At 48.9% G+C, this 15,668-nt stretch overlaps 3 protein-coding genes across 3 annotated transcripts; 1 reads left to right on the forward strand and 2 right to left on the reverse strand.

The window, feature by feature from the left end:
- Window positions 1–382: 382 nt before the first annotated feature.
- On the reverse strand, window positions 383–6,841 carry EAH_00049540 (C2 domain-containing protein, putative; the record flags this gene model as incomplete). The annotated part of the gene is made up of 13 exons (XM_013391340.1): window positions 383–691; window positions 1,134–1,229; window positions 1,585–1,650; window positions 1,929–2,204; window positions 2,512–2,758; window positions 3,003–3,064; window positions 3,195–3,320; window positions 3,541–3,622; window positions 3,828–4,176; window positions 4,557–4,904; window positions 5,225–5,486; window positions 5,826–6,041; window positions 6,437–6,841. Coding segments are annotated over 13 exons (2,844 nt in total), but the record flags the coding sequence as incomplete, so codon positions are not given.
- A 1,504-nt stretch (window positions 6,842–8,345) lies between these two features.
- Window positions 8,346–11,638, forward strand: EAH_00049550 (hypothetical protein, conserved; the record flags this gene model as incomplete). Its single annotated transcript, XM_013391341.1, has 5 exons — window positions 8,346–9,020; window positions 9,511–9,652; window positions 10,016–10,525; window positions 10,973–11,061; window positions 11,462–11,638. 5 exons carry the CDS (start codon window positions 8,346–8,348, stop codon window positions 11,636–11,638), a joined length of 1,593 nt encoding a protein of 530 aa, XP_013246795.1.
- A 2,176-nt stretch (window positions 11,639–13,814) lies between these two features.
- Window positions 13,815–14,906, reverse strand: EAH_00049560 (hypothetical protein, conserved; the record flags this gene model as incomplete). Its single annotated transcript, XM_013391342.1, has 3 exons — window positions 13,815–13,852; window positions 14,101–14,428; window positions 14,715–14,906. 3 exons carry the CDS (start codon window positions 14,904–14,906, stop codon window positions 13,815–13,817), a joined length of 558 nt encoding a protein of 185 aa, XP_013246796.1.
- Window positions 14,907–15,668: the final 762 nt, after the last annotated feature.

The following is a 15,668-nucleotide window of genomic DNA, read 5'->3' on the forward strand; positions in this document are numbered from 1 at the left end:
ATATATATATATATATATATATATATATATATATATATATATATATATATATATATATATTAATGCAGTAGAATAAAGAGAACCCAAATATTCCACATATAATGCAAATAACGAGAGCATTGCCAACTGAATACAGCAATCAGAACGTGACGCTCACATGCAAGTGAGGGTGTAAGCAAAGATTGAAAATAAACAAAAAAAGGTGTGGAAAGTATAGGTGAAGAGTGTGAACGACCCCACGAAAAAACAATGAACTAAAGGGTATACGACCAAGCAATGACAAGCACGTTTATAAACGAGACCACCAACAAGACGCTGCATAAACGAGCAATTGCTATCAGAAAACACGAATACAACTACTCAGAAAAACTGTAATACTTACCATAGTGAGGACAAAGTCGAGGGCTTCAGGTTCGAAACCATAGAGCTCGTTGTGGGTGTCGTTGCCTCCCCCTCCCTTTGTTGCAGCTGCTGCTTGAGTTGCATTTTTTTTCAGGACTAAATTGCCTAAGAAGCCGTTCCCCCGCGAGCGCATTTTGGGGCTTGGATGGTCCTCCAACTGAGCAGAAGGGGCCCTTGCTGCTGGCGTAGTTGCTGCTGCTGTGCCAAACGCCACGTAATCATCAATCGTCTCCAGCCGGCAGTTCGCAGCGTCTGGGTCGTTGTAGGGCACCATCATCTTCTTGTCCACCTGGATATGCGTACCCCAAACAATTAACCCTACACCATAAACCCTAAGCCCCGAACTACAAACTGTCAACCCCTAACCGTTGCTATTTATTTGTTCTTCAGGATGTTGTGCTGCGAGCTCGCAGGGAACTTCTTGAGGTTACCCCGTGGAAAGACAGCTCGAAGAAGTGAAATGAATATTGTGAGTATTATGGCCCCGTCATTACTGGCCAGTTTTATATTTCGCCCTTCAAATGCAGCTGCCATTACTCTTGGTGGTACTCTCACGGTTGTAAATGCCGCCAGTAAACACCATTTCTGGAATGTAAGCATCATTATGAACTACTACTAGTGATCATTTAATACACAGGAAACAGCCGGAGTTATACAATAATTATGTAAATATAACTATAATTATAATAAGCATTGCTACTGCACTATTTTAAATTGAATCCAAGGCGTACTTTCGCCGCCACGGCCATTTTGGCCTGCGCCAGGGCCCCCTCGTCTGCAACAGTCTTTGGCTCCCCCGCTTGGCCCGCCACCCCATCTCCCAGCCGCTGCAGCACGAAGCAAGAAAACAAGAAGGAGAACGTTAAACATGAGCTGCTTATCTATGATGTTTGCGCCCCGCTGAAGAGTAGGGCACACTCGTTGGCACTATGCCCATGCATTCTATTCTATTTATATTTGTTCTGTTCATTACTTCGCACGCAATTATTTCCTACATGCACGCGTATGATGCACCGGCACAGTATTTGTATTTTGCTTCATGCTGCATTTACATATACGAGAAATCCACAGAGTTTATGTGCATAGACAGGTGCAACAGGTATGATGCAGCTAGAGCAGTATGCTTCATATTTGTTTTTTCGTCTCCATTGTTTGCCTAATTTGTGCTAAGCTTCTCCTCACTCTGGCATTTTCAGCATCCTCAATGAGAACTTCCTCCATGACCTGCAGTTTGAACATTTCCCTTGTCTGCACGACAGCAGCCACACACCCAACAGGTCCATGTATTGTATACGTACATGAACATATGAATGCATATATACATGCATGAATATACATGCGTTACCAGAAAGCAGTTCACATTTGAAGTCATTGGTTAGCGGTTTCTGCTCCGCGCTACTTGGAAGTTAGTGGAGCTCCGATTGTTCAGCAACCAGCAGAAGATGTGCGCAGCAACGCTAATGAAGTTGAACCAGCATTGCACATCTTGTTTACCCTTTGGAGGTCAGGTGTTGGTGCGTGCTTACCTCTTCGCGTTCCTTTTGTTCCAGCCAAGGGAGAAGAGGATTAAGGGTAATGTACGCCATTCCTACATCGTTCATGGTTTTCCCCGAGATTCCCTCAACTTCGTCGTGCACCTTCACTTCCATAAAGCAGTGGTGCTGCATGCGCTTCGGCAAGGAGACTGAGACGTTAAAATGCTGTAAAAAATTCCAATTCCCCCCCTCCCCGACGTGCGGCTCGCTCGTGCGTTCCGACCAAAGCGGCTTCGTTGTGTCCTCGACGTCGCGGCCGAAGCATACCTTTACACCAACGCGCATAAAGCACAAACAAGTCCACTGAACCAACTAGCAAAGAAAGCAACGACCTGCCAAAAACGCATCTTTGCAAGTAAGAAGACTGAATGAACACGCAAAACTCAGGCGCTACCGGCAACTGATTATGCTCATTACGCATGCACGTTGTTTGTGGGAACTGTACTACTCAACGTGTGCATTAGTAAACAATGATTCATGCTACATATGCAAATCCGAAAGTGATGATTGCTTATACGTATATAAATATATATATATATGCATATGCATGCTGACCATATCTATAGATACGTACCTCTACAAAGGGTTTTTGAACAGGGGAGAAGAGCCGCACGCCAACCAAAAAAATGGAGACAGTAGCCTCTTTGGTGGATGGTCTGATGTCATCGTAGAAAGGATAAGTGTCATTTTCCACTAGCTCCGCGGGCACGAGTTCGAATGCTACTAAGACCTTTGCCTTGCACCGCGGATACTGTTTAGACTGCAGCATTAGCCAGACAGGCGCTTTCTTCCACTCTTTCGGCACCTTCTGAATTGGAAAGCTGAGATAAACAAGCACAATAAACATAACGCACCACATCGTAGGCCTTCAAAGGCTGTAGCACAACTCCTAAATTGTTCTCTCTTCGCGCCTCTTTCTACGAAGTGATGATGGGAACTGCCAGTGAGGAGCAACACAAACGAGCGAAACTAACGCGAAGACCCGCAGCTTCAACATATAGTAGTGAGCTCACTTTTATTATTAATATTTATTATTACTATTCATCATTATTGACGCAAACTTACGTTGTTGATCCGAGGACGGTGTCTGAACTCATTATCGAGTCCGACTCCGAGCAGACTTCCAACTGCAGGCAATCAGCAGAAGCATTCTCTTAAATAATTAGCTGTGCATGCGGATGCAAGTTGAGCTTCTCACGATGAAACCAACACAGTAAAGGCGAATGAAACAAAATAATTCAAAAGAAGGAAACCCACCACAATGTCCGGTGCCAACTGCATCATCTCGGGCAGAATGACTTCCATCTCCATGGCCTCGTAGTACGAAGGGTTTAGCGTTTGTCGGAATGTGAGGGTCTTCAGTTGTTGACTCCCAAGCACGACCTGCACATACACTCGAGCAGCAAATGCTTTCCCACTCCCTTTTTTCCCTCATTGAATTAACAGGCCACCGGATGCTTACTGCTTTGCTACTCGAACATACGACCAGTAGTTCTTGAACTGCCGCAAATTGTGGCTTTATTTTTATATCAGGATATTAGGAGGCACAGCAACAATATTAGTAATAATAATAATTCGTTTTGTGAGGCCTCTTCTACCGCACCTTTATGTAGGGATTGGGGAACTGGTCGTAGCCCACGGCCGGGAGGTGCAGCCCTTCGTAAATTAGAGCTCGGAAATAGTACCTGCATGCAGTCCGCACAGCCGAGGGCAAAATATTTCCATTGTTCTCCACCAACCTACTGCAATGGCGTAGCTTGCTAGTGTGTCTTCCTGCCAGTCGAAAGCCAAAACATTATTTCCTGTGCCCTTTGTATAAACTGCAACGCCCTGAAACCCTCAATTCATCCACCAGACCAGGCATTCTAAACATCCAATATTGCAACACACCGCTGCAGGTTGTACTGAAGCCTGGCGGGTCGTTCGCCCATCATCCTCGCAGGTTTACACGTGATGGAGACTAGCACCGAGAACGGGTCTGTTCCGGATCCGTCAGCTGCGCGGAGCGAATACCACATGGGTTTGCCTTCTTGCAGGGTTTTGGAGTTGAAGGGAATCATGGCCCAGGCCAAATGGGTTGTTTGTGCACTCTGCTCCGCGTTCGCCTCCGCATCAGCCCCCGCTCCACCCGTCAGTCCCCCAAACCAATTCATTACATTCGCCGCCACATTTGCTGCTGCACTGGAAGAGGAAATCTTGTTAATATACAGAAAAAATGCCCAAGTCTGTGCGTCGTCAGCTGCAGTCCAACACAATTACAGACAGACGAAAATAAACTTCAGCGCATAAAACACGACCCCGTTGGGTTCGCATGACGCAAAATCAGAAAATCTACTAAACGCCTCCTCTGCACACGTCATGTGAAGGTCTCAGTCTCTATGGAGTGGTGGCAGTATCCGGCTACTGCAATTCCCCTCCACTAGCAAACAAACATATTTAGCCGCGAGTGTATATCCCGATTTTTATTTTATTGCACTATGGGTTGAACCACACTGCAGCCCCTCTGAAAAGGCTTCTGATTGCAGAAGGTGCATTTGTATATATTTAACTACTTAAATATATTTACCTACGTACCCACAAACTGCATTTATATATATTTAAGTGTAGCTGCGTACGTACCCGGAAGGTACACCTTGAGCTCCTCCATGCGTCCCTGTTCTGCCTCTAGGGTGTAGGAGCCCGCCTCTTCGATCACGAGAGGTGGAGACTTAAGTGCATGCGGCCCAAAGGAAACCTCTGCCTGCATTTCATTGCTGAGAAGCGAACTGCAAGACACCTCGTAGACGTCTACCCACAGCACGTATTCCACTTGAGGCGGCTCGTGCACAGCTCTTATTGAACGAACACCCATAGGCAACGGGGCCTGCACCTTCACACAAGACGCGCTCAACAGTATGCGGCCTGCGTAGGCATTGGCCTGCCTCAGCTCTGCATTCGTTAGCATATCTTGCACAGCACCAAACAGACCTGCGCATACACCCCATTAGAACGCAAGCCGCACAAGGTACACCACAACTGCATGCTCATTCAAATCCACATCCATGCGTAAATGCAGAACTGGCAAGCAAAGGAACAACCAAAACACATAGCCACCGTCTACTGCGGCACGTGCAAAGATGCACACCACCTGAGCCAAAGAATGTCCTTAGATGGTTTAGACGTCTACAAAGTGTAGAAAATTCAGCTTTCTGGTGAATGTATTAATGTAGAAACATCAGTACATAGCGCATGCAACCGGAAGCAGCCATCCTCAGTCCTTGATACATAGTAGTAAAGTGTTTTGCTACACTTGGCTATATTCAGACCTTCAGTAGGCGGCCTCCAGTAGAAGTTGAACCAGCGTGTGGGTGTCTCGTTTTTAATGAGTTCGAAGAAGTCTAAGACAAGAGTGGCCATCAGCACTGCGCTGGTGCTGCCCCCGTTCCAGAGTTCCACCAATACCGTGTCGTCGTGACAAGGCATGCAGGCAGGCAGAGATATCGATGCCTGCCACTCGGGGCTGTGCTCAGGAAGAGCCCGTGTCTGCAACTCTGCACCCCCATGCTTCACCTGCAGTCAGTATAAGCACAGTCGCGCATTATATATATATATATATACCCATATTGATACATATTTTCTATATATTCTCCACCTCCTTATACCTCCGCTTCCGAGGGTGTGCTGCCTTGAAAGTTGAACCCTAAACCTCCGAAATAATAAAACCTTTAAACAACGTCAGGCAGCAAAATGGCCAGGCAAGAAAACGCGAAGCGATAGGAGTGGCCTCAATTCAGGCTCCACCATCTTGTCTCTTTAGTTCGCCCTGTCTGTCCGCCTTAATACTATTGTCGTAGCTATTATTGTCAGTTATATGACAATACTAATAATACAGTGTATGCATTGCATTACCTTGACGAAGGGTTCGCAGGTGGTGGTGAGTTGCCCGATGACCGCGCTGATATCTTGGCCTTTGAATATATTGACTGTTAGGTTGTAGTAAGTCGATTTAACATCCACTTCTTTTGTCATCCTATCTCCTTCTTCGTTTACATACGCCACAGTTTCGTCTATCACAGGCAGAGGGTCGCCCGGCCCAAACACGCCAACAGTCAGCAGCATCATTCCCTGCATGGATGCAGCAGCAGCTCAGACGCAAACAGGCACAGGGGAGCAATTTACGGAAACCACGAGTTCAGCGTACACACACCTCAACTCACACCCCGAGTTACTGAGTGCATTGCTGAGTCGTTGTGGTATGCAAATTAGACAACACCAAACGCATTTCAAGTAATACATCAGTAACAACACTTCTCAGCTTGTGGCTGCCTGAGGATCAAGAAGCGGTAACCAGTTAGCAAATGCAGCACACTTCCACAGGCAGAAAGCCAGCACCACGACGATGAGCAAACAGCCAAGCTGAGACGAAAGGCGAGCAGGCGAACAATAGTAGACAATTGAAGACAACGAGAAAGCGAAACTGAGGAAGGAAAAGGATAAGAATAATGATAGCTTGCGCGTACGGGGTCGGCGATGAGCTGTTCGAAATTGTTGAGTTTAATCCATTGTCTGTAAATCCAATGTTGGCTCTTGGAGTAGACGCAGGCGAAGCTAAGTACATATTTTCCAATGAGTGCGCTTTGCAGGCCAACGCCTCCCAGCAGAGTGTATCTATGCATGACGTCGAGCTCGATATAGCTTCTTTGAAATTCCTCAGGAGTCAAAGTGGCTTGAAAGTTAAATGAAGCATTGAAAGTAGCTGATACAACCTGATTTTTCTGCACTGTACTCTTCGTAGTACCCCCCACAGTAACGTCCACATAAGGATTAGGCACTATCTCTTTCTCCCCCGCTGATTCCTTAAAAGACAAACCCCGCACCTCAATTACCTCCACCTTTATCGTGTACGGTATCGCCCGCACAGCCATCTTGCTGCTAACGAAAATGCCGACGGATAAGCAACAGACAAGTAATCAGGAAACGAAGCAGGGGCTGCCCAATTCAATAAATCGCTATGGGACAGAAAAGCCGGAGCCGCTCCCCCCCATGTCCACACAACAAGGCAGAGGAAGCTGCAGATATCCGATAAATGTGAGAACAGAGAAGCTGAAGAAGAAACAGGCAATGCCGAAGAGCAGGTGAGATATCAGATAAAAGGGAGTACAAAAGCGGAGCTGCGGCAGACGAAGTCCGCCGCCAGAAAGCTGTGGCGCCAGGAGCTGGCCACAGAAAAACATGAGTGGAAATACGGAGTAAATGCGCTTACACGAAAGTCGTTCTGCATCTACAAGCACGAACACGCATACACGGTCTGCATTTAGGAGCATAATCATGAGCAACACAAGGACACATCTGCACCGCCGGTGTAAGAAGAAGCTGAAATACAACAGGCGAGGGGAACTTCGGCTCGAGATCACCAGGTTTCTCTCCACATTCAAATTAAGTAAAAAACAATAATACTAAACATTATTAAAAGGGAAAGACAAGAGAGGAAAAGAGGGCAAACAGGTCGTGCTTGTCAACTTCAGGCGCTGAGGCTCGCGCGGGCCTCGACGGGGCGATCGAGTAGCAGTTGTGAAGTCAATGATGAACTAATTCAACGAAAATGAGGTCAAAAAACAGAGTAAAACAGTAATATACCCCAAAATGTACATAGTGCAAATAATAACCCAACAAGAGCGGCCCAGTGGAACGCGCAGAGCCGCCACAGCTGACTGCACCGGGCAACCTCAAGCCTTTGTGCTGCCTTCGGCGTTCGTAGTGCTTTTCCGAATAATGTTTAGTCAATACAGTCAAAATGAATTCAAATGTACTCGTTAAAAACAGAAGGTCGGTGTACGCGCAAAAGAGCAGATCACACAAGGCCAGAGAGGGCCCCAGAGGCCCAAGGGAGGCACCGCTCTCGGAGGTACCCGTCTGCCGTGCGAATCGGCAGTTGAAGCCTGAAGAAACTTTGGTGAATTTGCGTTTATTTCGGCTCCACTAGTGTTAAGTTCTTCCTTCTCTTAAAATTTGTCCGTTTTTTCCCTCTTTCCTTCCGTTTAACCCCCCACCGTTGCGCTGGCGGCCGCGTCGTCTGCATGCAAGAGCAGCCGCACCGCGGCCTTTCCCTCTCGTTTCAGCTTCCCATCCACATGAAGTTTTGTTTGAATTGCTGCTAATCTGGGTGTACAGCCGGTGCTTCCGCTTGGGCGGCCCTACTTTCTCGCCCGCGGCGTCTCGGTGCCCATACATGGCAGCAAGCTGAGGTTGTTGTGTCAGTCAGGGGGAGGGACGCACGCTCTTACTTTGCACTGCAGAGGGGGGCTCAAAGAGTGTATTCTCAGGCCGCCATCTGTTTTGGGGCCCTGCTGCATTTTGTTGGCCCTGGGGTGTCTGTATCCCTGCGCCCCTCACGCCATCAGAATTTTGTGGCTTATCTTTTAAATCAGAATGCTTCAAAGCGCCTTTTTTGAAGCCCAAGCGGAGCGTAGTTCCGTTTTGTCCCCAGAGGCCCCGACAGAACGGACTGAGGGCCTCTCTGGGGCCGCTTCGTTGCACATCAGACCCCAGCAAACGGGGGGACCCTTCTCGGCTCTTCACCCAGAAACCTGTGGGCAGCGCATGAGGGACGTGGCCGATGCTCGCGGCATGGGGTCCCATGCCGGGTCCAATGGAGCAGCTGGGGAACCTGTAGGGGAGCCGCCGCCTCGTGTTGTACCCAGGGGGCCGCCTTCGGCTCGGGGGCCTCCCTCCCGTTCTGCTGCCACTGCTGCTGATTCGTTTAGCGCAGCTGCACCAGATGGACCTCTTGGCCATGAGATGCAGCAGCTTTCTTTTGATTTGAAGGAGCATCTGCATGTGGAGTCGAAAAGAACCCGGACTGTGCCCACGTGCTGCAGCTTGTGCAAACCTCCCCAACCAGCAGACGGAGGGGGTCCCCGCTCTCCTGCTGATGCTACTGCTGGAGGGCCCTCAGCAGCTCCTGCAGCATCACCAGGAACAGCATTAGGGCCGCTGGCTACTTCCGAGGCGTCTCCTCAGGGCAGTGCCTCTCCTGCTGCGGAAGCAGCAGCAGCACCAGCAGCAGCAGCAGCAGCTGCTGCTGCTGCTGCTGCGCGGACGAAGGTGGGGGGAGGGGACGACTGCTGCTTGACCTGCAGCTGTCCCTGCCACAACGCCAGCAACAGCGGCGCAAACTGCAGCAGCAGAAGCAGCATCGTATGCTTCGAGGGGCCCCGAAGACCCCCCACCTTTGCCGCCAATTTGGCAGACCTCTGCAAGGCGTTTCCTTCGGTCCATCAGGGGGCAAGTTGTTGTGTTTGTGTATAATCGCACTTATATTGCATTTGCACCCATTTCACCCGCTTCCAATAGGTCAATTCAATACGTTTTCTTTACTACAATGGTCCGTGTGTTTCATCCTTAGGCAGTGGAGCTGTCTCTGTTCGTCTTTGCCTCAGCTGTGCATACACTCCAGTTGCTGGCGTGCCCCGCTGAATGTGCATTTTTTGCAAGTGGGGAGGATGTGCATGCGCACGCTTTGCATGCATGCATGCATGCACGCAGGCATGCATGCATTGGTTTCAACTTGCCTCGTTTGCCGTTGCTGCTGCAGCTGATTGTCTCCCTGCTAGAGACGGCAGACAACGACTTGCAGAGGGCTCATGCCCTTGTTCGCGTTGTTAGTGACACCAACACCGGCCTCTACAACACAAAGACTGGGGGCCCCATGGCTAAGCGGAAGAGGTGTCCTGATGGTGCGTCTGTCTCCCTCTCAGTTGCAGCGTGTGCTGCAGCAACGCCGGCAGCAAAGGTAGCTTCTACAGAAGCAGTAGCTCAAACAGCAGCAAGAGCAGCAGCAGAAGCAGTTGCAGCGGCTAATGCAGCTTCACGGCACTGCATGTACCGGCAGCAGAAGCTTCATGCGTTGGCTTTGCTGCTTGGCCGTATTGGGTTCCTTTTGGAGGGACTGGGTTTCTTGTTGGAGTGTTTGTGCAGCTCCTCTGCCCTCCCTCAGTCCTAGCAACTGTCCGGCGATGTTACTTGAAAACACTGTTCACTAGATCTCGCAGTACAGAAGAAGGGTTTCCATTTTCTGTTTCCTCCCGTTGCGCATGCAGATTGCCTGGAGGCCCTGGAGGGCCCTGCAGCAGTCCTCGGCGACTGCAGGAGAGGATCTGCTTCGATGGAAGTGGCGGACGGAAGCCCCACCAGTGGCTCTGCTGCTGCTGCTGCTACCGCTGCCGATCAGCAACAATCGCTGCAGCAGCAGCAACAACAGCCACTGAGCGGCCGAGTTTCTGGTTCAGTCTCCGTGGCATCGTCCGCCGCTGCAGGTGCCACGTTAGCAGCAGGTTCTACAGGCTCAGTAGCAGGAGCAGCAGCTGATTCAGCAGCAGGCAGAGCAGCTGCAGGATCCCAACGTGGGCCAGTGGTGTTAGGGCGCGAGCTGCTGCCCGATTCGTGGTGTGATGAAGTAGCGGAGCGGCTCCTCTGGGCCATCGTCACTGCAGCCAGCGGAGATGACGCGAAGGCAAAGGCAGCAGCGCTGCTGAAGGAGCATGCAATGCAGCTGGCGCATGCGCAACAAGATGAACCTTCTCAAGCTGAACTCGCCAAAGAAGCGGAAAGTAAGCGGCGAGGGAAAGGGGAGGATGTGGACCTGCTGCCCCTGTTGTCGCCTGTTGTCTCTCGCTTTTGTCTTTTATCTGTTTCTATTGTCTGTCTTTGCCCGTCTCTTGTTTGGCCGTCTGCGTATGTTGTCTCATTTTGTCTGTCGCTGCCTCTGTTGCTGTTTCTTGCCTCGGTGGTCTCTTCTTGCCTGTCTCGGATGTCTGTCTTTGTCTGTCTCTCTTGTGTTTTTTGTTTTTCTCTGTCTCCACCTGTCTCACTGCAGTGCACTGCAGTCCGCTTCTCCCCGTTCCTGCGGATTCCTCCCCATTTTTCTCTTTGCGGGCGTGTAAATGTTCTAATGGCTGTGAGTGTTTCATTGGCTTTCGATGATTAAATGACTATAAATGGTTTAGTAGGTTGAGGAATAAGCGTGTAGAAGAGTTTGTGATGTACCTACGCTGCAGGGCAAGAGCTGGCGAAGCGGGTGGAGTTGTTGCAGAATGACAAACTGCTGCTTGCAAGGGCCGTGAAGGCGCAACACGAGAAGCTGCAGGTAAGAAGACCACTGGTCCCACGCACAAACAAATGAACAAGTAAGCGAAAAACAAAGCAAATGAACAAACGGACTGAGGATGCAACGAATACAGCGAGCGGGAGGACAGGAGAGAGCAACAGGGCAGGGGATTCGTAGGGGGGCAAGAAGAAGGAACGGCTATTTCGTTGTGTTTATTAATGTGGATGATGACGATGACACTGTGGACTTCTAAGTGGCGCGTGTGCACCTTGGTGACTTTTTGCTGCCATATGCGTGCGTGTTAATACATTATTTATGTAATAGCCACAATTTCTTGCGGGGGTTTCATTTTCTACTTTTTGTTCCGGTGTGTGCGCAAGTTGGCATTCCTTTTTCGTGTTGTATATGTGTGTTTTCCTGCTCCTTTTGACTCCTGCAGACGTTGCAGCAGAGTCTCGCTGCAAAGACAGAAGAAACTCGTTACCTCGTGCAAGAGCTCAACGGCGCTCAGCAGCGCCTTCGGTCGCTGCGGGATGCGGCGTCTGCTTTGCTGCTGGGGGCCTCCGCTAACCGCAACAACAGTCCGTGTCGTGACAACACATTCGACAGGCGGTGAGATTTCCAGACACTTCAGTGCATGCGAAGGAATAAGCGCATTAAGCTCACCAAATCTATCCACTTGCCAAGGAGGGATCCTTGCGAGGTCCCCTTTCACGGCTACATGGGGCCCCTTAAGCTTTTCAGGATCTTCACAGAAGCTTCTGAGGGACCCCACTTCCTCGCATTTCTCCAGCGTCTTCCTTCTCGTGTTTACGGTGCTTGGCCGGCCTGGGAGCTGCTTTTGCTACGGTGGCTGCGCAAGGATGGCCCGATATGTTATGTTGCACGCACATTTGCTCTTCTGTCGATTAGTCTGTATATGTGTTGCGTGCACATTGTTCTGTCTGTATTTGCAGCTTTCCAGACGTGTGTTGACACGACGCACCACTTGTTGCTGCTTCTTAGCATGCAAAGGAGTAAACTCCCGCGGGGTTCCTTTGGATTTATTTACAATTTCTCCTGAATGTGAATTGAAGTCGTTTCGACTGATATGCAGAAGTAGAAGTGGAAGGAACGGAAAAAGCCGGCTGTCGTGACACTCGAGCAGGGAGACAGCAGCTGTAATCTGTGCACACACATTTGGTGCGCACGCATTCATTTGCATTATTTACACCCGTCTGCACACCCACGTCTTTGTGTGCACAGACGGACAGATATATTGTACACAAGCGGGTTCATCTGTGCACATCTGCGCTGTGCAGATTTGCATTCATTTGCGCACAAGCATGCGTGCACGCGTGCATGCATGCAGAGTTGTGTCCATTTGCGCGCATGCATGCATGCATGTTCGTGCTTCTTGGTGCACATGCCTGCCTGGACATGCGCATGCACGTCCGTTGGTGTGTTGGTGCATACACCCGCTAATGCAGATTCTTTACACGTAGAGTGGCTGCAACAGATTGCGGCTGCAGTTTTTGTTTGCGCCGCTAAGGCAAACAAAATCAAAACTGAACGATATTTAGGCAGGGGCTTCGGCAGCTGCCGCTCTGCCTTTATGGGCATCTTCCCCTACTCAGCTTCGAACAAGTGAAAAAAGTACAAATAATTCAGTTTGAAAACTAGGGGAGAGGGTGAAGTGTTTAGCGTTGCTAAAGTATACAGAGCGAAGGCAAGAGGTGCAGAAGTTGATCATTCAAATATACACAATTTAAAAATGAGTATTTACCCCGACAGTGAATAATAATTGACGAAATTGTCAATTATAGTTCGAGCGCCTAAGCACGAATGGCTTGGCTTCGAAATTTTAGTTGCTGAAATCTGAACAGCAAAAAGTATATATATGCAAAGTTGCCGATACGAGTTGAAGTTAGCAAATATATCACGGAAACTGAAAAATGAAGTCACAGTTGTTGAGAAGTGGGTAAGAGAAAAAAATTCAGATGAGCTGATATAAAAAAATACATCCGGAAATCTTACCTATAGGTAATTCAGATATGACATGCTCGAATCTAAGAAACCAATCCCAACCTTAGAATTCCCTGACTGGAAGTAGTATGATCAGCTGCGAACCGAATAGTGCAATGTGGTGGAAGCTAACAGGAAAACAGGTAATTTGTTTTTTTCATTTCCGTGAATGTGAACAGCTTTAGTTCAAACGGCGGCAGCACACACAGGAGGCGCTATATATACATATATATATATATATAATATGTATGCATACCTATGCAAACAAGGGTGCGGCAGACAATAAAAATACTTTTATGGCCGTCTCGAAAAACTATCGCTTGGAGAACGCAACGAGCTATCAGAAGTACAACAACTCAAATTTGAGCAAGCAAGGGTGACCGCACGGCCAGCAGGACCAATAGTTGTGATTTTACGTGCCTGCATGCGGAGCAAATAAAAAGCCAACTCTTGTAGATATGAAATTTCCTTCCTGTGTGGATGCATGCGCACCATGCAGTCAAAAGCAAAGCCCCAAACGAGTTCGTATCTGCATGCACTTGGTAAGCTGTGTACGGCTCTTCGGGTGTAGCAGAAACTCTCCCGGGTTTCCTTTGAAGTTATCTGTGCTGGACGACACCCCAGCTGCTCAAGCTGCTTATATGTTTACACACTACAACGAAATTCTTCACTCAACTGCAAGGAAGGCTATCATTGGTTCTAATTCTATTTGCTGTTCAAATACGATTTTAATAACGATGAACGGAGATGCAGCCCTGATTAATTTCCCTGAGTTGCAAAAAAATTAGCTACTGCAGTTGCAGTTCGTAAACAGTTGCACTTCCTTCTAGTCCAACAAACAGCAGAAACAACCAAAACGCGCTGGCCACACTCCGGTCTTGTTGCCTCTTTCTTCGTCTGTCTGATTTTGTAATTGAATCCGACAGAATAAGTAACAGAAGTAAGTTCGGAAGCCGTCATAACATAAATATTATATATATATGTGTATATATATATATATAAAGGGCCTCTTGGCCCCTCCTTATTTTTCTTCTAGGCTATCTGCACACCGAGGGACTTCAGCGAGCAGCTAACGTATTGCCCTCTCGAAAGCAGCATAAGCCGCAGTTTTAACATTTCCATCGGGGCCAACTGTCATTCCTTCTCTTTCGAAATCGAAAATACCATTTGTCCCCTTTGCCCCGCTGAAGGAGCTGAGCAACAGGCCCGGCCACCTCAAAGGAGATAGAGAACGCCAGTAAGCTGAACGCGTTGGGTGAAAGAAGAGAAGATCCGTAGCAACCGCAGCAGAACCAAAGACGAATAGCAGCAAACGCAAACTCTCACAAAACTCCTTGAACTCCCCGTAACTCTGAGCACGGCGAACCAGGCCAGCGGAAACCACTTCAATGTGTGGATGCAGCTGCAGCAAAACAAAAAACATACGCAGAATATCCAGCACTCAGCAAAAGGAAGTAGACAAACTACAATGTGCAATGCTGACCGCCGTAGCACAGAATTAACGCAAATGCACGTCAACCCAGCAACAGCAGCAGCATCACATAAGCAGCAGAGCAGCAGGCTCCAGCTCGAATCCATCTTCGCTAAAGATACTTCTGTGCCCGTTTTTTTCCTCTCTTTTCGTAGTGGCAAGCAAATGTTGTATGCAAAACCAGGATAGCACCAGGAAGGATTTTTGCGGCATTCACCTTCCAGGTCTTGAGGTCGAGAGGGTCGAAGTCCGGTCCTCGGACTTCATTTCCTAGAAACCGCTTCTGAAGAAGGAAAGAGGCTGAAGCTGCTGCTGCAGCCGCTGGGTTGATGAGGTGAGGCGAGAAGCCCCTGTGCATCCCTCGAACCAAGGGGGCGCCGTGACGAGAAGCTACTGCTGGAGAAAACATCACAAAAGTGATTTAAAGGTCCAAATAAACAAATGCGCAGAAGGGACGAGAAATGAACCAGCTGCTAGCAACGATGCAACAACGCAGAGGGGCCCCTGCCCCGCCACTCTCGTCACCACCGGTTGTTTTTCAGTTGCGGTATTTAACGGGAAATATGAAGTGGCCAATTGAGCAATTAATAATACGTTCGGGGGGGAATTTTACTAGTTCCCCTCCAGAGTAGCAAGAAGTGTGCGCAGACACCCAGTGGACTATATACAGAGAGTGGAACGGGGCTGGGAGTCAGCGGTGTCCAACTAAAAGCTGTTGTTTTCCTATTTAATTGACATCATTATATTTGCGACTGTCATTATTTCCTGGAAAAGCACCTGCAGTTCTGTTCTGTGCCTCCTTCAGCTGTCTGCTCTCCGGACCGTCGCCTCTCCTTCTGCACGGCCGGAATCTTTCTTCATTCCTATTGATTTCTTCTTCGAGTGAAGGAAGCGAAAAAGGTGTTGTATTTTATATTCTCTCGACCGGTCAGTCCTCTCTTTGACCCTACCTCCCACCTTGACCTGCACCCAGCATCAAGTTCTGATCGCGTGAGGTGACACGGGTGGCCGTGTGTATCTGCACGCCACGTTGCACTCACCAACGCGTGCTTGTATTCACACCGTTTGCGAGCGATGTACGGATTGTGTTTTGATGAGCCGCCACCTGCAGCAGAGTATCGTCCAGGCCCTTGCTCTGCCGCTGTGTACGCACGACACCCACCCACCCACC

The sequence above is a fragment of the Eimeria acervulina genome, genomic scaffold (assembly GCF_000499425.1).
Source record: "Eimeria acervulina Houghton genomic scaffold, Eah_scaff805, whole genome shotgun sequence".
NCBI lineage: Eukaryota > Apicomplexa > Conoidasida > Eucoccidiorida > Eimeriidae > Eimeria > Eimeria acervulina.